The sequence below is a fragment of the Chrysemys picta genome, chromosome 24 (genome assembly GCF_011386835.1).
Source record: "Chrysemys picta bellii isolate R12L10 chromosome 24, ASM1138683v2, whole genome shotgun sequence".
Classification (NCBI taxonomy): domain Eukaryota; kingdom Metazoa; phylum Chordata; order Testudines; family Emydidae; genus Chrysemys; species Chrysemys picta.
The window spans coordinates 13,312,399-13,336,039 of NC_088814.1; the positions used below are offsets into that span (position 1 = coordinate 13,312,399).

The 23,641-nt window shown below is 50.5% G+C and overlaps 2 protein-coding genes across 3 annotated transcripts in view; both read left to right on the plus strand.

The window, feature by feature from the left end:
• Positions 1-23,641, plus strand: part of LOC135977338 (rho GTPase-activating protein gacV-like) — a 954,030-nt gene that overhangs the window by 425,660 nt on the left and 504,729 nt on the right. The window lies entirely within an intron of this gene.
• WNT3 (Wnt family member 3) overlaps positions 1-23,641 on the plus strand; it is an 81,859-nt gene that overhangs the window by 44,737 nt on the left and 13,481 nt on the right. Inside the window, exon 2 of the mRNA XM_005311729.4 lies at positions 20,564-20,805. Within this exon, the coding sequence (XP_005311786.1) occupies positions 20,564-20,805 (242 nt within the window). The remainder of the gene's footprint in view (positions 1-20,563; positions 20,806-23,641) is intronic.

Here is a 23,641-nt window from a genome sequence, read left to right on the forward strand (position 1 = left end):
AGGGCGGGGCTGTGATCCGCATTGTACAGACAGGGACTAAGGCCCAGAGACCTAGTTCACAGAGGGACTGAGGTGCCTTAGTCTGGGCTTTAGGCTCCTAAGTCTGTGATTCCCAGAACTCCCTTGGACTGTAGGCCCCTAAGCTCCCTTGGTCCTGAGGGTTCGCAGGACAATGTCCCCTGGGTGCCTCAGGCTCTGCCTCTGGGCCTGGGCGCTGCAGTTTGCAAAATACAGTCCGAAGCCCGGAACCCAAAAAGGGTTCCCAGCTGCGTCGCTGACAGCGCTGAGCGCCTCCCTGCAGCCCAAGCCGTGTCTACACTGCAGACACAAACGTCTCAGAGCCCAGGTCAGCGGCTCAGGCTGCCGGGCTAAAAATAGCCATGTAGCCATTTGGGCTTGGACTGGATCTAGGCCAGAGGGACCAAGGGCACACAGGAAATCTGTGGGGGAGCAGGGAACAAAGCCCAGACCTTTTGAGTCTCACGCCAGCCCCCTAACACTAAACCCTCCTTCCCATTGCAGGGGACAGCTACCTTCTGGACAGTGAGCAAAAGGCAGAGCACTGTCTCCGTGGACTGTGACTGGCCATGGAGTGGGGCTGTCCTCTGGTGTGATGCCACAAGCAGGAGACAAGTGGTTGGGGGCGTGGGAGGGGAACAGGCCGGCATAGGTTTGAGGTGGCAGGGAGGGAGTGGTTTCCACTGGAGTCTGTGGAATGTGAACTGGGCTGCAGCGCACTGAGTTCCCAACCTGGCGCTCCGGGCTGATCTGATAAGAGATGACAGGGCTCCTGACAAATGTTTACGTTGGTTTTCTTTGTACCATAGAAAACACTCTTGGCTCAGACAGCAAACGGGGAGGGTAACTAGCAAAGGCGATGAGCTGGGGGAGAGAAAGCTTTCCTTTCCGAAACAGTGCTCCTCTCTGAAGGTAGGGCCACAGCTCCCCCTCCCCTCACACTTACACAAAAGGTGCACGTACGAAATGGATGGTAGCGCAGTCTGGAGGAAGCCGGAGGCAACCGCTAACCCATAGCACCAGGGCTGGAGCCTTCCAGAACCAGCTGTCACTTTCTGCCGTTCACGATGCTATTTTCAATAGTGATAATGATTTAAAAACAGAACCTCCTGGCACTCCTGCATTAAAGATGGACAAAGCGAGGCAGTTCCTTGCGCAGGGCACCACCGCATCTTTCTTAAACTAGTGCTACCAACCTCTCATTTGCATCCCATTCGAATACGGAGCCTGTGTAGGACTGGCACTCATGTCATGTAGAAACTGGGAGCAGTGACGTAGGAGCAGAGAGGTGATTTGACCTCTTTATATGGCATTGGCTGGACCAATACTGGATATTGCATCCAAGGTCTGGTGTCCCCCTTTTTTTAAAAGGATGTTGTAAAATTGGTGGGGGCAGAAAAGAGGTAATGATTTGAGGGTTGGAGAAAATGCCTTACAGTGAGAGACTGAAAGAGCTCAATCTGTTTATCTTAGCAAACAAAAGATGAGGTAGGGTGACCAGACAGCAAGTGTGAAAAATCGGGACAGGGGATGGGGGGTAATAGGAGCCTATATAAGATAAAGGCCCAAAAATCGAGACTGTCCTTATAAAATCAGGACATCTGGTCACTCTAAGATGAGTGACTTGATGACAGTGTGCCAGTACCTCCCTAGGGAGAAAATCCTGGGTACCAAAGGCGCTTTGAGCTAGTGAAGAAAGGTGTCATCGGAATCAGTGGCTGGAAGCAAAAGCCGTATAAATTCAGTTTAGAAACACGGCACAGATTTTTAACGCTGAGGCTGATTAACCACTGGTACCAACCATCAAAGGATGTGGTGGATTCTCCATCTCCAAGACATCAAGACTTTCAGGAGCCAAATATAAGTTACTGACTTAATACAGGGCCCAATGGATGAAATGCTCTGGCCTATGCTAGGTGAGCTAATGGGACCTTCGGCCCCTAACATTGGTGAATTTCACTCTCTGCCCTTGATTAACAAATGCCCAGTTTGGCTGCTGGTAATTATTGTGGAGGCGATTTGTCCCCATGGCAATTGTTGCCGGTGGCTACACTGATACAGGAGAAGGGTGGATTTAGGGTTAAAGCCACAAGTTGGGGAGTCAGAAGAGCTTGGCTCCATTTCTGGCTGGCTGTGGGGCCCTGGACCCTGGAATGTGCTGTTCAGCCACCAAACAGGCAGAATATGTGCAGCTCTGCCGGGGCGGGGGAGCACCTCCAGGGGTGAGCGGAGAGTTTATATTGCATGTATTGCAAAGAAATGACACCAAAGAGGGACAATAGACTCACGCTGAGATTTTTTTAAAGCCGTGTATTGAAGTTGAGTCTAAATTGGCCTCAATGTCTGTTCAATTCAGCTACACGCGCAGCAGGAGTACTTCCTATACTGCTGAAGTCTGACTGGCTTGCCACATCCTCTATTACATGTGAACATGAAGTGATGGTTCCACGTCTCCTGGGCATCACTCGTAACTGACACGCCATATCTGGGTGCAGAGAGCAGTGAGTGGGATTGTTGGCTAGTGGTTTGACACAGGTATTGTGGTCAGGATTCCAGACCACAGGATTCCAGATTCCAGGATTCAGTTCTTGATACGGTCACGGACTCACTGTGTGACTTTGGGTAAGTCACTTCCCCTCTGCCTCAGCTTCCCCACTGGGATAACCCGCTCTGAGCTCAAACACAAGAAATTATCAAGGGTTCTAAAGTGCTCTGACTGTTGCTTATGGCATATTAAGGAAAGAGCAGAGGTCAGCTAGGTAGCTATAGATATCCACATGGTCACTGGTTCAGAGTCTCATGGAGAATGTCTTGGTAACCTTCATGTCTGGCACCCTTAACAATCTTTCCTCTTCACTGGATACTCCTTTGTCTGTACTAGTAGAAACAGGGTTGAGGTAGCTAATGGATGGACGTTGAAGGGTATCGAGGTTCAACGCAGATCTTCTCTAAACCTTTTAAATGTTTTTGGACACATTCAACTGACTGGCACCCCAGCTGGTACTTAAGTTACTGTGCTGAGGCAATGGGGTTATGTCGGAACTTTGCTCCTCGACTCTAGAAAAATGGGCTGGAAATCTTATGCACATGGGTTCTGTCCCGTGCTTCCCAAATACCTGCTGCCTGAAAATAGCACCACTCTGGCAGTAATTTGCTGCCAACTGGAAGTGCAAAGGTGGTAGCAGAAATTGATGGGAAAATCAACAAGCTAATTGAACTCTGTCGATCGGGCTAAAAGCTCAAACCAAGATTTTTTTGGGGAAGAGCTATAGCCAGACTCGTCATCTGCTCCCCCCCTCCTCATGCTTTTAAGCTCACCCTATATATACTTAGCACTCAGAGTGCTTGTTGCCCATAGAACTCCAAATGCTTTACCAAGGCAAGAAAGCATTATTGCTGCTCTTACAGATGAGGGGAACTGATGCACACAGAGCTGATGTGGCTTGCTTAAAGTCACCCAGGGACAGGGTTAGGAATAGAACTTGGACTTCCTGAAGCTCAGTCCAGTTTCCTAGACACTGGACCATGAAGTTTTAGAGGACAACTTAATCTCAAATGCCCAGAATCTGCAGAGCTTCCATAGTGTGTTTAGGTTCTGGCATCCATCTACCTTGAGGCTTGTTCAGTCACTTCTTTTAAGTCAATGTATATTCTTGTTCTGGATATATTTTTACTGTTGCTAATGTTTTCACTTCACCATAGTGTCTTTTGCCCCAAAGAACCTCAAACCACACTGTAAACTAGGGGGTCAGTTCTGCAAGGTACGGAGAACTCACAGCTCCCACTGAACTTAATGTGCCCTGCAGGATCAGACCCTCTATAATGTACAGACTGCATCTCTGGGGTGGAAGCTCCCTGGGGCTGGGACAGTCTTCAGTTATGTGTGCTGTGTCTAGCACAACAGGAACCGGAGTCTAGATAGATGAACACAATTTGCTGGGGAAGAGTCAACATGGTTTTTGTAAAGGGAAATCATGCCTCGCCAATCTACTAGAATTCTTTGTGGGGGTCAACAAGCATTTGGACAAGGGTGATACAGTGGATATAGTGTACTTACCTTTTCAGAAAATCTTTGGCAAAATCCTTCCCCAAAGGTTCTTAAGGAAAGTAAGTTGTCATGGGATAAGAGGGAAGGTCCTCTCCTGTATCAATAACTGGTTAAAAGACGGGAAACAAAGGGTAGGAATAAAGGTCAGTTTTCAGAATGGAGAGAGGTAAATAGTGGTGTCCCCCAGGGGTCTGTACTGGGACCAGTGCTGTTCAACATATTCATAAATGATCTGGAACAGTGAGGTGGCAAAGATAATTAAGTCCAAAGCAGACAGCGAAGAGTTACAAAGGGAATCTTCCAAAACTAGGTGACTGGGCAACAAAATGGCAGATGATATTCAATGCTGATAAATGCAAAGTAATGCACATTGGAAAACATAATCCCAACTATCCATATAAAATGATGGGGTCTAAATTAACTGTTACCACTCAAGAGAGAGATCTTGGAGTCAAGTCATAGTGGATAGTTCTCTGAAAACATCCACTCAGTGTGGAGCAGCAGTCAAAAGAGAGAACAGAATGTTGAGAATCATTAAGAAAGGGATAGATAATAACACAGAAAATATCATCTTGGCTCTATATAAATCCATGATATGCCCACATCTTGAATACTGCATGCAGATCTGGTCGTCCCACCTCAAAAAGATATATTGGAATTGGAAAAGGTTCAGAAAAGGGCAACAAAAATGATTAGGGGTATGGAACAGCTGCCATATGAGGAGAGATTAATAAGACTGGGACTTTTCAGCTTGGAAAAGAGACGACTAAGGTAGGATATGATAGAGATCTATAAAATCATGACTGGTGTGGAGAAAGTAAATAAGGAAGTGTTATTTACTTCTTCTCATAACACAAGAACTAGGGGTCATCAAATGAAATTAACAGGCAGCAGGTTTAAAACAAACAAAAGGAAGTATTTCTTCACACAATGCACAGACAACCTGTGGAATTCTTTGCCAGAGGATGTTGTGAAGGCCAAGACTATAACAGGGTTCAAAAAAGAACTGGATAAATTCATGGAAGATAGGTCCATCGATGGCTATTAGTCAGGATGGGCAGGGATGGTGTCCCTAGCCTCTGTTACCAGAAGATTGGATCACTTGATGGTTATCTGTTCTGTTCATTCCCTCTGGGGCACCTGGTATTGGCCACTATTGGAAGACAGGATACTGGGCTAGTATCTTTGGTCTGACCCAGTATGGCCTGAGGTTTCTAGATGCTACCACAATACAGATAATAAACAATAATACATAACATTGAACAGAGAAGGGATTTGGATAAAGACATGGGGGCAAGTTCTTACATGTCACCCAGCAAAGGCGGTTGCTGGGCTTTTAAGGTCTCCTGCCCAAAACCACAACACACTTGAAAAAGAAATTGAAATGGGTCATTTTGATTTTTTTTCATTTTGAAATGACTTTTGTGTAGAAATTCATTAAATTTTATATTATATCATAAGTTAGGATATAACATTAAAATGTCAAAAATGTGAATGAAACGTTTCAATTTTATTGAAATGCAACATTTTGACTGACCCCAAAAAAATTGTTTGAAAATTTTGTTTCTCGGGAAATTTCAAAATTTTGGAATTGCCCACAGATTAGAAATTCCGAATTTTAACCAACTTCAAACATGTGAATACATCTTCTGAGGCCTAACTCCCCGTGTGCTGTGATGGCTGCTGTAGTGTGAGAAAAGACCCCCAGAGACTCTGTGAGCTTTGGCTGTGCGCTAGAGTTTCTTGCTTCGTTAAGTTCTGCCTACAGCCTATCGTGGTCCACTCTAGGAACTGGAGGACCAAGAACTCTGAGTTCAGCTCGACTCCATGGCTGTAATATCTATGGCTTTGTAACCTGCATTGTTTGGAAAGCTCTATTACAGCTTCTCCAGTCTTTGTTGGGACATAAGTTCAATGTGTGAATCCAGAAACAAAAGTAGACATAAATGAGGAGTGGGAAGGAGCAGTGCTTGAAGAGGAAGGCTGCTTCTCACAGAAGAGAATGGTCATCTCTAGTCCACCTTAGTCTAGCTGTTGAGGTGTGTGATAGCATTGTGGGGTTGGGAGTTATAGTTTCAAGGCTAGAAGGGACCATTGTGATCATCTAGTCTGACCTCCTGTATAAATAGGCCAGCAAACTGCCCCCAAAATAATCCCTAGAGCAGAGCATTTAGAAAAACAGCCAGTCTTGATTTAAAAATGGTCAGTGATGGAGAATCCACCATGACGCTTGGTAAATAATTCCAGTGGTTAATTACGCTCAGCATCAAAACTGTATAACTTATTTCCAGACTGAACTTGGCTAGCTTCAGCCTCCTGCCTTTGGATCATGTCTTATAGCCTTTCTCTGCCAGATTGAAGAGGCCATTGTCAAATATTTGTTCCCCATATAGGTGACTTATAGAGAGACTTATAGATCATTTATACATCCCTTAAGCTTTTCTTTGTTAAGCTAAATAGATTGATCTCCTTGAGTCTATCAGTATAGGCATGTTTCTAATCCTTTAATCATTCTTGTGGTTCTTCTCTGAACCCTCTCCAATTTATCAACATCCTTCTTGAACTGTGGAAACCCAGAACTGGACACAGTATTCCAGCAGCGATTGCACCAGTGCTATGGATGATTTGGGTGGCATGGATTAGAAGACATTGAAAGGAGAAAATGATGAGATAATGTTTAAGGCTGTTTCCTACTTCCCGCTAAAGGCTCCTGTGGAAATAGTATGGTTATTTCAACCAGCTCCTATTAACCAAGATGATAAGTCTGAAAATTCAAGTCAGAGGATGGTGAAAATCTTCTAGGAAATTCTCAGTGTGATTTCAGGTGCTCAAAAGTTGGGAACTAACTGACCAGAGCCATGCATGATGGAGGCAGGCAGTATATAAGCCTCGCACCATTCTGGTAATGTTCCCACCTGGGTCATGCCTGATTTGCAGACCCTCATCACTCCCTGCTATTCGAGTTGTAGGCTCCATCCCAGAATTCTTGCTATTCACTTCAGTCCTGACCCACAGGTCTTAGCTCACTCTCAGTTGCATGATAGCTCTGAAGTGATACGTCCCTTCTGCTTTAAAATCTATAAATCAATACCCCTCCCAAAGATCAGGCATCTGTGGAACCAATGGTTTGACTCAGCCTGTTTTCAAAGCAGGAGCTGTGTGTCAGACCCAAAGGGCCCCAAAGTTTGTACAAATTTCGGATCCAGGACCTGGGACCTTTCCATCCTGGCAGGATCTGAACGTTGACCTCCGGCAGTGAGAAGCCAATGCTCCAGGTCATCCTGAGGCAGCAAAGCCCCTTTGGTTAACATGCACCATACCTTGCTGTCACGGGCAAAGAGTAACAGCCAACAGAGCTGTGTGAAAGGCCCTCATAACCCTCCTGTTCACACTCAGGTCTTGGTTGTATCTTGGGATTCACAGTGGCAACGGGGATGGTCTTAGGAAGAGGTAAATGGGTTGTTAATAAATCTGTGGTTGGCCTCCAGTCAGTCTCCTGCCTTACTTGCCTGTGACCTGTGGAAGCATTTGAATGGGCTAGCAAACATCCCACAAGGATGGGCTCTCACTGAAGACATTTTGTCTTGGCTGAGGAGCCAGACGTTCCTCAGGTGTTAACAAAACACCTCACCCTGCTGCCCACGTCAACTTTCCTGTCCTGCCAACAATCAAGTGGGAAAGAGTGGTTATCCAGAAATAATTACTGGGCAGGGGAGCGGTTCAGGTCCTAACCAAGCACTTTCCAGAGTCCCACGGGCACAATTCTTCAATAGGAACCTCATAGCTTGTTGTGTAAGGAAAGGCCTTCCATGCCCCCCAAACGCTGCATCCATGCCTGGGTCTGAGCAGGTCAGGCTGGGACTTCGGGATCCAGCTTCCCTTCAGCCCCACAAGAGATCATCCTGCTTCTGGACTGAGTCCACGAGTCAGCAGGAGAGGGATTTTCCAAGAGACGTGCAGGGTCCTGTGGAGAAACACAGTAGCCCAGTGAGCTTAGCCCCAGATCACCACCCCACGCTCAAGCAGCGCAAATCAGACCCAAACAAGCCTGAGACCGGCCCCACGTTCATGAGTGTGGTTTTTGCTCTGAGTTGTGATCTCCCCTGGCCCCCCCAGGCTGCACCAGTTCCAGCACGCCAGCTCTCGCACAGCCATGGGAGGCAAAGGCACTCTGGTCCCTGCTGCAGGAGCTGGCACTAGACAACCAACCGAGATTCAGCCTGATGGTGCAGAGCTTCCAGCTTCTGCCCCGAACGCCAATTCATCAATGTGTTCTGTGCCCCCCAACCCCACATCAGTTCTGTACCCCACTCAAGCACCACCTCTGCCCCTTGTTCCCCACCATGCCTGCTCTTCCTGCAGTTGTGGATGGGGGCTGCTCCAGCAGGGCTCCTGTTTTCCTCCTTCCCAGGTCTAGTGTTGCAGGAAGGATGAGGAGGGGGAGGAAGGAGGAGCAAAGAGGACCTGAGCCATTGCATGGACGGGGAGGAGGTGAGGAGGAAGGCCCACCCTGAGCTCCTGGGCTCTTTCTGCTCCATCCCCCCCTTGTGAAAATGGTATCTGCCCCTCCCCAAAAACTTCTTTTGGCTCCTGAGGTGGGGAGGCAGGCGGGGTGGGGGGAGAGAGAACCTCTGCCTTCCTCCTTCCCCAGCTCTCACTGTGTGTTCTTCCCCAGAAGGTGGGGTCAGGAAGGCAGCCAATCGGACGGGCTTTTTTTCCCCTTGGCGGATTTGAAAATTGCTTGAAGGCGGCAGCTTCTTGCCTCGTGGTGCCACCGCTTGTAGCAGGGGACAAAATCTCGTTATTTGCAGGAGTTGGCAGCATTGCCAGCAATTATACCAACCGGCTCTGGACCTCCAGGGTGTGTGAGTGCACCAGAGGCTATACTGAATACACAGCAGCTGTAAGCGGCTCTCAGGTGCCAGCACTCAGTTGTAAAACACTCAGCTCAATAGGCAAAACTGGCACAAAAAGCTGCTCTTGGAACCAGCCTTCAGCACGAGGTAGCAATTGTGCAATCCTGCCTCAGACTAGGGTAGGCAAACACCAGCCTGCAGTACTGCGAGGGCCCACACTACCATCTTCTGAAAAGGAGTTCCCAGGGTCCTGAAATCAGGGAACTGAACGTGCAAAGATGCTTCCGCTGCACTTGGTGCAGAATTCTTTTTCAGTGCGACGCTGTGGCCAAAAGGGCTAATGCGATCCTGGGGCACATGAACAAGGGAATCGAGTAGGAGCACAGAGGTTATTTTATCTCTGTATCTGGCACTGGTGTGACCACTGCTGTAATCTTGTGTCCAGTTCTGGTGCCCTCAATTAAAGGGGGATGTTGATAAATTGAAGAGGGTTCAGAGAAGAGCCATGAGAATGATTAAAGGTTTAGAAAACCTGCCTCCTAGTGCTAGATTCAGGGAGCTCAATCTATGTAGCTTAACAAAGAGATGGTTAAGATGTGATTTGTTTACAGTCTGTAAGTACTACATGGGGAACAAAGATTTAATAATGGGCTCTTCAAACTAGCAGAGACAGGTGTAACACCATCCAATGGCTGGAAGTTGAAGCTAAACAAATTCAGACTGGAAATAAGGCTACATTTTTAACGGTGAGGGTAATTAACCATTGGAACAATTTATCGAGAGTTGTGGTGGATTCTCCATCGGTGACAATTTTAAAATCAAGATTGGATGTTTTTCTAAAGATCTACTCTAGGGATGATTTCAGGGCAGTTCTCTCTCTAGATGATCACAATTGTCCCTTCTGACCTTGGAGTCTAAGAATCTAAGCTCATAAATCTGTCGTGTGGTCTTGTCCAGCAACACACACTAGTTTAATGGACATTACTGCTCTTAAATTTCAGATTTTGTTAAACGTGTTGTGGTATTGAACCGGTGACTAAAGAGTTAATAAGCATATACGCTATATAACTGCACTAATGCTGAGGTTTTTCTAGTGGGTAGCAGTGCTTGAGGCCAGAAAAAAAATGCAATTAGTGTTCTACTTTACCCTGTGTCTATATGTCCAAAGACAATGCTGATGAGGAATGCAGTCTGGGAACTCCTGAGAAAAGCAGATTGGTATCTTGAACATAGCTCTGTGAATAATTGATCTCTAAGTTTGTTGGCCCTACTGGAAAATAACAACATTGTTTTGTTTGTTTGTTTTCTCAGCAAAATGAAAAACTGGAAAATATTTAATTTCGGGTCAACCCAAATGTTTTAATCAATCTGAAACACAACATTCTCCTTCTGCTCAATCTCTGTATGGGTTTTCTCTTTCAGTCTGAGAACCTCTTCCCAGCTCAAAACAGCATTCACTCTGTTGCTATTAATCCTTTGCATCCATAAATGCAATTATTACGCTGTGCTTCTGTCCACAGGATCTCAAAGCACTTTACAAATGTAACTTAAGGAAGCTCAACATTTCAGTGCATCAGTAGCTTTATCCCCATTTTCTATGGGGGAGGGTAGCAAACTGAAATAGAAATTAAGGCTCAAATTCTTATAAGTGGCCATTAATTTTGCTTCAATGTTCGGGAGCTTATCATTCCACACTTTACCTTGGCAGCTTCATAGGGACCATTGAAAGCACAGCTGGAAAATACAGACTGGGTCACTAATATCCTTTTGTGCTTTAAATGTCACACACAATGGAGCCTCCATCGGCCTCACAGCGCTCATTGCCAGGAAATCTTCCTCCCTACATTTTCCTTTGCTCAATTTCATTCCATTGGTACCAGCTCTCCCCGCCCGGCACACACTAAACTCCTATCCGCTGTTTGCCTTCTTCAACTTCTTGTACACAGGTATCAGAGCTTTCTTGAAGTGTCCTTAAACTCTGCCTAGTCAGTTCTCCGAATGTCCCCTCCAATCCATCCCATCAGCCATCTGCTCACAGGTGTTACCACCACTGAATCCTTTCCTGTTTGTTGCTGGCTTCCGGGTTGATCAGGATATTAACACTATTCAGTTGTGATCCTGCCACTGCCAAACTGCTGTTAGAACATGTTCCCTCACGCTTTGGCCATGTTCTTACACAAATTAGATTCCCATCCACTCACTCCCCGGCATGTAATTTACATCACCTTCCACATCACCTTCTGAACTTGGGCTTGGCCCTCATCCTAATATGTAACCTTAATATTTTCCTGCTGCAATTTAACTCCCTCCCTCCCATCCTGCCTCGTGTCATCTTCCCACGAGGAGAGACCCTGCCCATGGTGACAGCTCTCCCTCGACATGTGAGCTACGTTTGAGGAGCAAGCCGGGTGTGAAGCCCTGGCTCCCCTTGGCTAGGGGATGGGCAGAGAGCAGGAGCTGGCTTCTCCATCCCCCAGAGCCCTGCTTGGCAGGAAATGCCATCCCTACTTCCTGCTGCCTTCAGGGGAAGGGGATGCCGTTCCAGAGAAGGCTGCAGGAGAGTGGAGGCTGCTGTTGCCCTGCTGGGACACAATAGGCCCAGAGCCTGAGTTCAGGCCAAGGGGTGAGCCCAGGATGTACAAGCCCTGAGCTGTCACTTAGGGACTGATGTTGGAGGAGTAGTGGGACTGTTCCTTTGCTGATTAGGGTGTTGGAGGAATTTCTGGGTGAAGTCCTGCCCCGCAAAGCTTGTAGGAGGCTCCTCTAGCTTGACAAAGGGAGGGAAATGAAGATTTCAGTAGGATCCTGACCACTGACTTCACTGGGAGTTGACCTGAGCACCTACTGAGAGGAGGCGCATTGCACCTTCCCCTAGACTACCAGGTATGGTATAGAGCAGAGTTGGTTGGTTGGTTGTGGCAATTTACCTGTTATGGGGGAATGGATGCCAAAAAATGCAAACTGTGTGAGTGTCATGTGACACCTGGCAGGTCTGTTTGTGAGGCCACTAGCCAGTGATGCTGTAGGACAAGAGCGATGTGTATGTAATACTACTTCAGCATGTATTCAGCTTGCTGAATATTTACTAACTAATCATCACAGCCTTTCTGACCCCTCTGGGCAGTCCATATTAACATTCCTGTTAGGGAAACTGAGGCACCGCCAGATTACAGAGCTGGTTGGGGACAGGTGAGAGTGTAAAACTCTGGCCCTCGCTAGCCTGTACCACTCCACCGCTCTTCTTTTACATTGCCACCCCCTGCCTGGTGTGCAGCCATCGCATCAAACATTGCAAAGATCAATCATTGCCCTGGCCTGACAGATTACAGTGCCGGTGATGCTGGGGTTCAGATTTTCAACTACGACTGAACATCCACGACTGGAAAACATGGCTGCCATTATACTCCTAATAAAAATGCCTGGGACTTTTCATTGGCAGAGTACAAAGGAGAGCAGTGTCATCATCCCCATTTTACTGATGGGGAAACTGAGGCAAAGAGCAACATAGCAACTTGCCCAAGATCACCCAGCAGGGCAATGGCAGAGCCAGGAATTGACCTTGGTCTCCTGCACCCTAGGCCAGTGCTGTTGGCAAATCAATCCTCATGTGTCTGGGCATGAGTTGATTGCTAGCTGGTGGGTAGGAAGAAACTTCTTATTGTGGCATCGTATTGTATGGCTAGGTCTACTCCGCTGAAGCACTCAGCATGAACTCTGTCAGACACAGGACTCTGGACTAGATGGCCCATAGGCCTGTCCCTTCTAGCATGGCAATTAGCTGTGTGCCCTCCTTGACTGAATGGGAGGAGGTGACGTCTAACCCTACCATACTCAGCTGCAATCTCCAGGCTCTGCCTGATGCACATAGTCACATATTCCTGGAGGGATTGGACGCTGGGCTGAGCCCTATTGGAACTGAGCTTGGGGGCTCCTGGGCTGAGACTATAAATGCTTTCTAAGGAGATAGTAGGGGAAACAGCACAGCAGGGTTAAAGAGGCATGTAACATAGCTGCATTTGCCCTTTAGATGAGGAGCGTCTTCAGAGGAGGAGAGGAAAAGCAACAATGTGAGGAATGCACTACAGCCCCAAGGGACAAGGTGCTGCTATTGTGCAGAGCCGGCATCCGCAGCCTCCTGCACTGGCTGGCCTAGAGACCACCCCGAGTCCCGCTGGAGGGGAACGGGGGAGGGAGGTTAATCTGCTCCGAGCTGAGCAGTCTGGGGTTACACAGTCTCTCTTCTACCACCTCCTGCAGACACTGCCATGACACCCCCCGGCCCTCACTCTCACCCAGCCGGTTCCCTCACTTCATTCTGGAGCCAGGCCTAGAGCTGTTCGGAAACCTGTACGAATCATCAGCAACCCTTCTGGAAAGAAACAAAAATCTTCCATTGCTTTTCAAAATGTTTTGTGGCCATTTTCCAGTGTCACGGCAAAAAATCCACTTTTCGTTTCTTTCAGCCAAAAAATGGAAAATTAAAAAAACTTCCAAACCTTTGGTTGAAAAGCCATTGTTTTAAATCAAGTGCCAGCTGGACATCCCAGGGCCGGCCGTGCTCCTCCACCAGCCTTGTGCAGTACGCTGACACCCAGGGAAGGCCAAGCCTGCCACAAAAGAAACCATCTCTCCCCGGGTGGTATTTATCTTTTCAAACAGGGCATCACACATGAACTAAATTAATGAAACCAGACCCACCAAAGCCCCACTTCATGCACACCTCCCCCGCGACCCTCCCCAGCTGTGCACCAAGAGGCTCTGTGTTCAGAGCGTTATCACACTCACATCTCATGGTCAGGGTCTGACTTTCCCTCCAGTTCCTGACTTCTCAAACCAGGCTTCTCCTCCCACTGGGCCTAGCCAATCTAAGGGCGTGGCTACATGGCAAGCCAGACTCACCAGTTCCCCATCTTGCAGTGCACTGCCATCCCAGGTCAACACTGGGCATGCCATCGCACGGTGCACAGCAGGACATTCACTTTCTGTAGCTGTGTCCACACAGGACATTACCGCACTGCAAGCTGGTGTGCTGTAGCTTCACCTGGCTTGCCGTGTAGGGTTAGGGGTTAGGGCTTGGGAAGGACTCCAGTCAGTGAAACCAGTGCTGTGAGGCCAACGCAATGACGTCTCTTCCCCACTCTGGTCAAGGCGCAGGCCAGATGGTGCCTGTGGATTGGTGCTGTAGCCCTGCAACTCCCTGGCAAGGGCACTCATGGGGAGATCAAAACAGGTGTAGGTGGGACCCCCTAACACCTCTGCCCAGGCGGAGAATGGTTCCTGCCTTCAAATCTTTCTGCCGGTGATGGCAGTGGGAGAGTCTGGGAGTGATGATTTCCCGTGAGGTTTTGGAAACTTGGCCCCAGGTGGCTATGGAATATCCTGTTGGGTGCAGGGCACCCAGCCCACAGTCATCCTGCCTGGTCACCCCAAACCAGTACTGGGACTGACTTCCTGCCCCTGCAACTAGCTCGCTAGGATCGGAGCAAAGGGAGTCGCTGGCTCGCCGGAGAGCGTCAGCTCTTCCGAAGGGATTTACAGGATTTCCTCTGGTCTGGGCCACCATTCCTTACACGCTCATGAACTCACTGTCCCTCCCCCTACACACACACACTTCCTGCGCCCACCTCCATGCAACCAAAGCCCTCATCTCTCACCCACACCTCGCATGCCCATCTTCTCACACACAGGCACTCAAAGGTAAAAGCGATTCCCGCAGCCAGCCGGGAGAGCTGGCTGTGCCATTTTGCGGCTGTGACAGCCAACCACACACAACATGCGGGGAGAGGGCAGGATGCTGGAATGGCCGGCTTCGGGATAAAGTCTGAAGCCCAGGCAGGTGAGCCTGTGTTTGGTCGTGCCCCGGCAGGCACCAGACCCAGATGCCAGTCTAGGTGAGTGCCCCCGCCCTGGGCTATGTTAAGTACCCAGAGAGGACTAGACAAAGCCCTGGCTGGGATGATTTAGTTGGGAATTGGTCCAGCTTTGAGCAGGGGGTTGGACTAGATGACCTCTTGAGGTCCCTTCCAACTCTGATATTCTCTGATTCTATGATTCTAGGGGCTGAGAAGGACTCTGTGGCTTGGAGAGGTGGGGATCCAAGACCAATGAACCTTTATACAAAGTGGAGCAGCTTCAACAGGAGAGTTTGCGAGACACCCCCCTTCCCCCCCATGCAGACTGCTCTAGATGAAGGCTAGATTCCCAAAGACACATAGGCGTGGGGGTCCTTGAGGGTAAATAACAAAAGAAACATTGGGCCAGAATGAGTGAGCACGAGAATGGCTCTAGCCTGGCGATGTCCCTTTGTGGATCTAGCCCGAGATTTCCCAGGCAATGGGCTTGAAGACAGTGGAGGATCTCTGCGCTGATGAGTCCCAGGACAGAAATATTGGGGTGCGGCAGTTCAGGAGTGAGATGCGTTGAGGTGCACTAATGGAGAAAGCAGCCGGTACTTCACATTTCTTCCACTAAAATAGCCTGGGCCAGATTTGAACAACTGTGTGTGCCCTTGTACGGGAGTGCAGGTCTTGCTGCACATAAACCTGGAGTTACACATGCACACACCTGTCACACATCAGCAAATCAAGATTAATACGTCTGTAAATCTGATCCTAATTTTATAAAGTGTGTAATTCTGAAATAGAAAAAATAATTCCGGCTCATGAGTTTCGTTCTGCCAGAGACCCTCACTGACAGATCCCACTGCTCCTTCCGAATGTCACCGTCTCTGGAACCGCTTTAGTCCTCTCAGCTCAATGCCGTTTTCATCCTGACCTGGAAAGAGCAGGGCCTGAACTCATAAGTCTAATATTCATGCTCCTCACACATGTGCTTCTGCATTGCTCTTACATTTAGATACCTTGTCTTTTACCACGAGACTCCTGCAGAGTCAGGCCCTATTGCATCAGGGATTGTACAAAACACACAACGCCTGCCCCAAAGATCTCGCGGTCTGACAGACAGGGAGATGAACGCGAGCACAGCGAGGGAATGGATGTGCCCCAGACATCACAGCAGATCAGTGGCCAAACTGGGACTAACACTCAGATCCACTGAATACCAATCCAATACCCTATCCACAAGCCTACACTGGAAAAGGCACCAGCCCTAAAATCCTCTGGCCCTGCTTTCAGCTCACGTCACGTCACTGCTTCTTCCACAGTCGAGCAGAACATACAGGAAATAGGCCCAGATGCTGGGGTGGAAGCCAAGGCACAAGAAGAGCTGCCCACCAGAAGCCATTAGCCATATATACTAGAACCTGAATGAATCGACTAATGTAGCCAATGCTATACGTATTCTTATAACCCCGAATATGGTGCTCTTTTTGTTACCCATTTACATGTGTGCAGACATGTCTATTATAGAACTCTTGTAACAACTCCCTTCCTATAATGGAAACTGACTAATTTCATTTAATAGTCTTTTAAGTTCATTAATTAAGTTTCATTTAATAGTCTTTTAAGTCAGCTTGCTCGTGTGTCTGCTTTGTGTGGTTTTATTTGGAGTCCCTTACGTTGCTCTTTGGCTCAGGAGATTTCTGTGCTGCTAGATTCCAAGGCCAGAAGGGACCGTTAGGATCATCTAGTGTGAGCTCCGGCATAACCCAGGCCAGAGAATTGCACCCCATTAGCTCTGTAGCCAGCTCATTCTTTGGCATTGCTTCAACAAGGCATGAGGATTGCGACAAAGTGGACTCATTTCATAGTTATTGCCACACAATCGCATGGTTTTATAGAAAATCGGTCTTGTCAAACAAACCTGATTTCATTCTCGGATGAGATCACAGGTTTGGTTGATAAAGGTAACTGAGGAGATGTAATATAATTAGACTTTTGTAAGGCATCGGATTTTGATTAAAAACTAGCACTACACAGTATCAATAAAGCACATACTAAGTAGATTAGGAACTGGCTAATTGACGGCACTCAAAATGTAGTTGTCTATGGGGAATCATCGTCAAATGGGCCTAACACTATTCAACATTTTTACCAATGGCCTGGAAGTAAATATAAAGAAATCACGGCTGATAAATATTGTGAATAATGCAAAGATTGGCCCAGCGAGTGGTAAATAAGGGTGAGAACAGGGCAGTCACACAGACCCATCTCAGTTGTTTGGTTTGCTGGGCTCATTTAAACAAAATGCATTTTAATACAGCCAAATGCAAAGTTATAATCCAACAAAAGCAATGCAGGTCAGCCCTACCGAATGGGGGCCCTGTATCCCAGAACGCAGGGACTCTGAGGACAGAGGGGTCACAGCAGACAAATAATTGAACATGAGCTCCAGTGCGAGGCTGTGGAAAACATAGCTATACAGGGGGGTAGTGAGCAGGAGTGTGGAGGTGATTTGTCCTTCCAAGGAGCTGCTACCCTGCATGGTGCTTGTGGTGGTGATGTCACCTCCAGGTTGATTTCCACTGATGTTCTCCAGGAAGGCCATTTTGAGTATTTGTCCCTTTGGCTATGACTGGGGCTGTCTGTTGCACTGTATAGCACTGCATCATCTGCCACCTGCAAAAGCCTGCCTTTCTCTCAATCCGCTGAGAGCAGAGGCACGCGGGGTTGCAATTATTTCAAAGTCTAGTTTGTGGTGCTTGCCCTTGCATGGACATGTCAGCGTGCCCCGGGCACTAATTGGCCACTGTTGGATTTTAGCTGGGAGTTTCTTCAGCAGTTTGGGGAATTTTTCTTGTACAATTTTGCAGTGATCTGTGCAGCTCATTCTGGGGCAGGCAGAGCCTCTGTCTTCGCTGGGGGCCTGGGTGATGCTAGACGGTTTAGTTGTGCAAGCCACTTTTCTCCTTTGCTCTTCACAGCCCCAGGACAGTGTGTGGTGCCTCGGACCATCTGTGCCATTGTCACTCCCCACCCAGTGTACGGTATAGGGCTGTTTCCAGCGCTCTTTACAAAACGATTTATCTTCTTGCAATAAGCGCCTGTGGCATCATGGACTGCACACTTGCCTTTTCCCTGTTGTCCCTGTAGTACAGGCTTTGCTTGCCCATCCTTGCAGAGCACTGCTGTGTTTGCCTTTATTTTGTGCGTGTGGTGAAAGCTTCCTCTCTTTCGACTGCTTTCCATTTCCGCAGCTGTTCCTTCGCTTGCACTGCTGCAGTGGACGTCAACATCTGGCTTAAGCTCCAGCTCTGACTGCTGCAACGTATCCCACAGAGATCTACGGCTTTTTTAATGACGGCTGAACTTTTCCTAACACCACCAAATCTTGTGAGCCACACGAAATCAGACAACACTCCTTTTCTTCTGCCTTCTGTTAGGAGCTGCATGTTATGAGTTCCACCCTGGAATCTATGCCGCGTTCGTAACAAGTACTACGTTATTATCTTCTAATGGATAGACATTGCAACCTCTTCTATAGGGTCAGTGGGGACCAGGCCTGGGGGTCACCCAAGGAAGTGGTTGCAGGGACATTGCGTGCCTGCAGTAGGTTGGCATCGCGCTCATCCCGCACCAGCAGTTCAGCTCGTCCCTCCCACAGCGACACTTTCTGACCCAGCGACACAATGCGCCTGACACCAAGGGGCTTGGGGACGCCTGGAGCAGCCCTTTGTGCCCCGCACTGTTGCTGGGACCAGAGATTAGGGATGATTTCCAACCTAGAAACACTGGGCTGTGGGTTGGAGTTGGGAGGAGACAGCAGCCAGCAATACCTGGGGCTTCCCGACCACGGTGGGGAGAAATAAGGACACCAGCCAGCAGGTCAGCCTGACCCGGACCCAAGATTTGCACCCAGCTGTCAGACTCAGGGCTTGTAACATGCTTGGGGTGGCTGGGGTCCATGGGGGTGGCGTGCGGTAGGCCCAGCAACTCCAGCTCTGTGGTCTCTCATTGGCAGGGGAGGGCTTAGAACATGAGAAGCAGTAGAAAGAGGCCCTCTGACTGCTGAGTGACTACGGAGCATTAAACTGGATCCTTGCCCTCCCCTCCGGCAGGGCTCAGCCACATCTGCTCATGGAACCCAAGGCTGTGGTTAACTCACCGGATGGGGTGGCTGGTGCTTCCAGGGCGTGTGCATTAGCTGGGCACTGTGGATGTAAGAACGGGGCGTGCGGCATGTCCGCCCAATGTTTCTGGCCTCGCACTCTGCCCACGACTGCAGCATCAGCCGTGGACTTTGGGGCTCTGTCCTGCACGACCGTCAGCCCTAGTCTATGGTGCCTGCGTTCAAGGCATGGCCCCGTTGGCACCAAGCCACTGGAGCCGAGCACTTGTCAAAAGCTGCTACCTGCTGCAGCAACAGCCTCGTGCTGTGAGCTCTGCCTGGGCCCTGAACACAGACACTCATGGCTCTGCCACGCCCTGGAACATCCCGCCCCAGTGAGGCCAGGTCTGGAACAGGCAGGCGGCTGCGGGGCAGGATTTGGGCATTCTAGGACGTGCAAGGGCAGTGTATATTGCTGCTGCCCGCTCCACATCTGGCTCTGACCAGCAGGAGAATACTGGTCTTCCCCAGTGTCTGGGAGTGGATGCAGGCTCCAGCAGTGTCAGTCAGGGTCCTTTTCCAGGGCCAATGCCCAGCTAGTAGCATACTTGGAAAGACCCAGTCTCATCCATCTGTGTCACAGAAAAATTCAACTCACTGGCCCCAGTTGTTCTCATCTCTAGTCCCTTCCTTAGACCTGCAGCCCTTCGATTCCTGTTTAATCCATCCATCATCCACATTTGATCCTTAGGAGGGTCAGCAGCTGCCCTCCTGCCAGGGGTGGATGCTTTGCAGTAGTGGGTGAAGCGGTTGCTGTGTGCACATTGGGATGACAGCTGCCCTCCCACCCTACTCCCACCCATAAAGTGATTCCAGCCAGGGGTGCCTGCTTCATTCTGCACCTTTCCCTTAGGGGTTCCTCTCAACCCACCCCCCAACCCAAAAGGGAACAAGGGCAATGCTGATCCCCCAGCCCCAGAGCCCTCTTCCTGGGCCTGCCCCAACACACAGAACCAATGGCGGGTGGGGGCTGCGGCTGCTCCACTGGGAATTCTCCGGGAGGTCCAGCTCTGTTGGTGCGAACAGACAGATCCCATTGGGCAATCCCAGCTTGCAGGGTAGCTGACTGAATCAAATCCAGGGGCCAGGCTGTTAGCACATGGAATGAGGGCTCCTAGGCCTAGCCCAGCTCTGGCACTGATCTGCAGCAGCTCAACCCCGCCGGCCGAGCTCGTAACCCACTTGCACTGGGCGCCTCGTGAGACACGGTCTGACTAGGCAAGGCAGGGGAGGGGGCCGGCCTCAGCCCAGGTCACACGGTGAAGCAATAACCGAGCCAGGCAGGAGCGAGCTCGGCCAGCACCCTGGCCACTGAGCCATGCTGCTTCCGCTAACCCTTGTGACAGCGTGCGAGTGACTTCACCTTTCTCTGCCCTCCTGGCCACTCATTGCACCTGGCCCATGGCAGCCAGGGGGGCCCCCAGCACTTCTCAGAGCAGGGCCGTTGCCCAGGACACCTGTCCAGTTTGCCTAGTTACTGGACATTTGCCACCTCTCTAAAACGTACAGTGAGTTGAATGAAAGTTTGGTGAGGCCCTAGAGCCTCCCCTGGGAAGCGCTGTCGGGGTCGGGGGATTCCAGCTGGCTTTCTCCCTGTGGTGGCACCAATTCACGTGTTCTCTGTTTCCCCTCCTAGGTCCCTCGCGTTAGGCCAGCAATACACCTCGCTGGGGTCCCAGCCCATCCTGTGCGGCTCCATCCCCGGGCTGGTCCCCAAGCAGCTCCGCTTCTGCCGGAACTATATTGAAATCATGCCCAGCGTGGCCGAGGGGGTGAAGCTGGGGATCCAGGAGTGTCAGCACCAGTTCCGAGGCCGGCGCTGGAACTGCACCACCATCGACGACAGCCTGGCCATCTTCGGGCCAGTCCTGGACAAAGGTAAGGGACCCACATGGCCGCTCCGCCAGGCAACAAGGCTGCCAGGTTGGGGGGGGGGGAGGATTCTTCCATTTAGCTGCATTCCAGGACCATGCAGAGGTGCAAGCTGAGATCAGGACCCGTTGTGCCAGGCGCCGAACAGACCCTGTGAGAGATAGACCCTGCCCAAGGAGCTCACAGGGGTGTGGGGGAGACAGAGGCACAGAGACGGGACGGGACGTACCCACGGTCACCCAGCCCCTGCATTGGGGGGGGGAGGGGGCTGCAAAGCTCGTCTTCAATTAGGATGACCAGACAGCAAGTGTGAAAAATCGGGACGGGGGTGGAGGGTAATAGGAGCCTATATAAGTAAAAGACCCAAAAATTGGGACTGTCCCTATAAAATCGGGACATCTGGTCACCCTACCTCCAATGCAGATGCACAGGGATCTGGTATTGCTGCCTGTGCTCACATCGGTCCCAGGCCTTGCTGCATGGTCTGGCTGGGCTGTGTAGAGGGAAGGGCTGCTCATGACAGCAGCTCTCAGCAGACAAGTCCTCACCACTAGGGAGAGTTTGCCTTGGTGACAGATTGCAACTAGGATCAGAAATCTCCCCCCTCCCCCCAAAACCCCTGCCACGTGTGAGTCTTTGGGGCAGGGTGTCCTCGGCCTTGCCAAGGGAGTCAGCGAACACGGCCCAGCTCCTCCCACGCAGGCCCACGGCTCCAGGGCCGGCCCAGCCCTCTGGCCCCAGGCACGACAGGAGAGCGGGAGGCTCAGTGGGCTTGGCCCTGACTGTGCCCTGGCGAGTGCACTCTGTGAAAGCGGCTTTGGGGGGAGGAGGAGGAGGAAAGTCTACACCCCATGTCCTCCCCCAGGCCTGCAGACCTGGCCCCTGGGCTGGAGTGACAGCAAGGGGAAACTGCAGCCTGGCCAGACACATGGGGGTCCTACAGCTGCTGCCTTATTTTGCTCAGTAACACTACATGCCTCAGTCCCTCTGGCTCGGACTCCCAGGCCTGTCCTAGGGCAAGGTCTGCCCCAGCCACACACAGGTGCTGCCTGAGACAAGCCACCAGAGCCCACAGGCCGCAAGGTCTGCGGGACCCCTTCATGGACGCTGCTTATTTCATCTCCCCTCTCTGTGTCAAAACTCCATCTGGGCTGAGCTGGGCCTCCTTCAGGCCTCTGTTAATAGCAGGGATGTGAGGCACCCCCCTACTCACAAAGACTAGAACCCCTCATCAGGTTGCTTCTGAGAAGACAACGGATCTGGGCATTGAAACAGAGGACTAAGGAATCAGAGCTCCTGCAACCCATTCCCGGCTCTGCCACTGATTTGTTGCACAGCCTTTGAAGAAGTCATTTCCCTTTCGGTGCCTCAGTTTCCCCATCTGTGAAATCGGGACAGTTCATGCTTCCTGACCTCAGAGAGGCTGGGAGGCTTCAGTAATGGTGATGAGGGAGGCTGATGCCAGTGCCAGGAAAGGCCAAAGGATTATTTGGAACCAGCTGAGACCGTAGCTGGAGGGCATTTGGAATTTGACACACTGTGGGTCAGACTCACCCCCCCAGCCTCGTCCCCGGCCCCTCTGCTGCCCTGTGTGGAAACTCTGGCTGCTTTTCTCCCAGCCACCCCTTGCCAGGGGCTGGATTTGCTCCCTGCCCCCTCTGTGCACTCAGTGATTCCCCGGCCCCAGGGTCCCACTTACCCCAGGCAGCCCCAGAGCCCATGCTAGCAAGGACAGGCAATGCCAGGCTGTGAGGAGCAGAAAGGGGGCCAGATGCAGTGGAAGGGGCCTGGAGTCAGGGCACCGTGGCGTCCTGGTGCTTCTGGCTGAGGGAGAGGAGCACAGAGCCCATGGCCCGAGCTGCGAAAAGGCCAATAGCACCAAGATAACCCCATGGCTTTTCTCAGCCATGCCACTCGCAGTCATTTGCATCTAAACAGGGGTGTATAGGATGGGATCAGGGGGCCTGGGGCCATCTCAATATCAGCTCCAGAGACTTAAGAGGAGGGGGAGAGAAAAGAGAGAGGGAGAGAGCAAAATAAGCTTATACCGATGAGAAAGAGCTAAGCTGCCTCCCCTACTGTGAGCAGGGTGAGTGATACGGCCCAGCGCTACCGTGCTGCACCATTCACACGCCCTTTAGCCATTCTGCTCTGGGGGTGGGGGATGGGGAGAGCCATCAATAGGGCTTTCCCAGCCGGGCTGGCAGGACTGGCCGGGGCCGGCAGGCCGGGGACACTGTCCCGTTGCTACGCGGGGTCTCGGGGAATGCCAGCGCTCTGGGCTGGGGGGACGTTGGACGGCGGAAACATTCCACATTATGCTGGTAATACAGTGTGACACCGAGGGAACAATGGGAAATTGAGTGGCCCAGCAGGTAACGGGCCTGGCTGGGAGACAGTCGCAGTGGTGCACTGTCAAGCGCTCGCTAATCCTCCCTCCCGACCCCTCCCTGGTTCTGGGAACTTCGCTTGCTCATTTCACTGCTGGGAAATTTCTCCCCGACGCCTTGTGCAGCCCTAGTGGAGATTTTCAAGTGATTCATTCATAGTGCCAGGCCTTCCCCATCCCGGGGAAGCCTCTCCTCACTCCCCCATCGACCTGCTGGGGTTGAACATGGCTCCGGCCAAACTGGCTCTGGGGCTGCAGGACAAAAACAAGCCGGAGTAAACCTGGCTGTGATCGAGCATGGCTTGTTCTTGCCGGTATATACAGAAAGCATGTTCTGACCGTGGGTTAACATGCAGTCCCCGGCCATGGACAAGAAATGTGCATGGCTCTGACACTCCCAAGTTTAAAGCAGTTACTTGTTTGGCAGGAGCTTGTTCTAGCTGGGGATGTTGC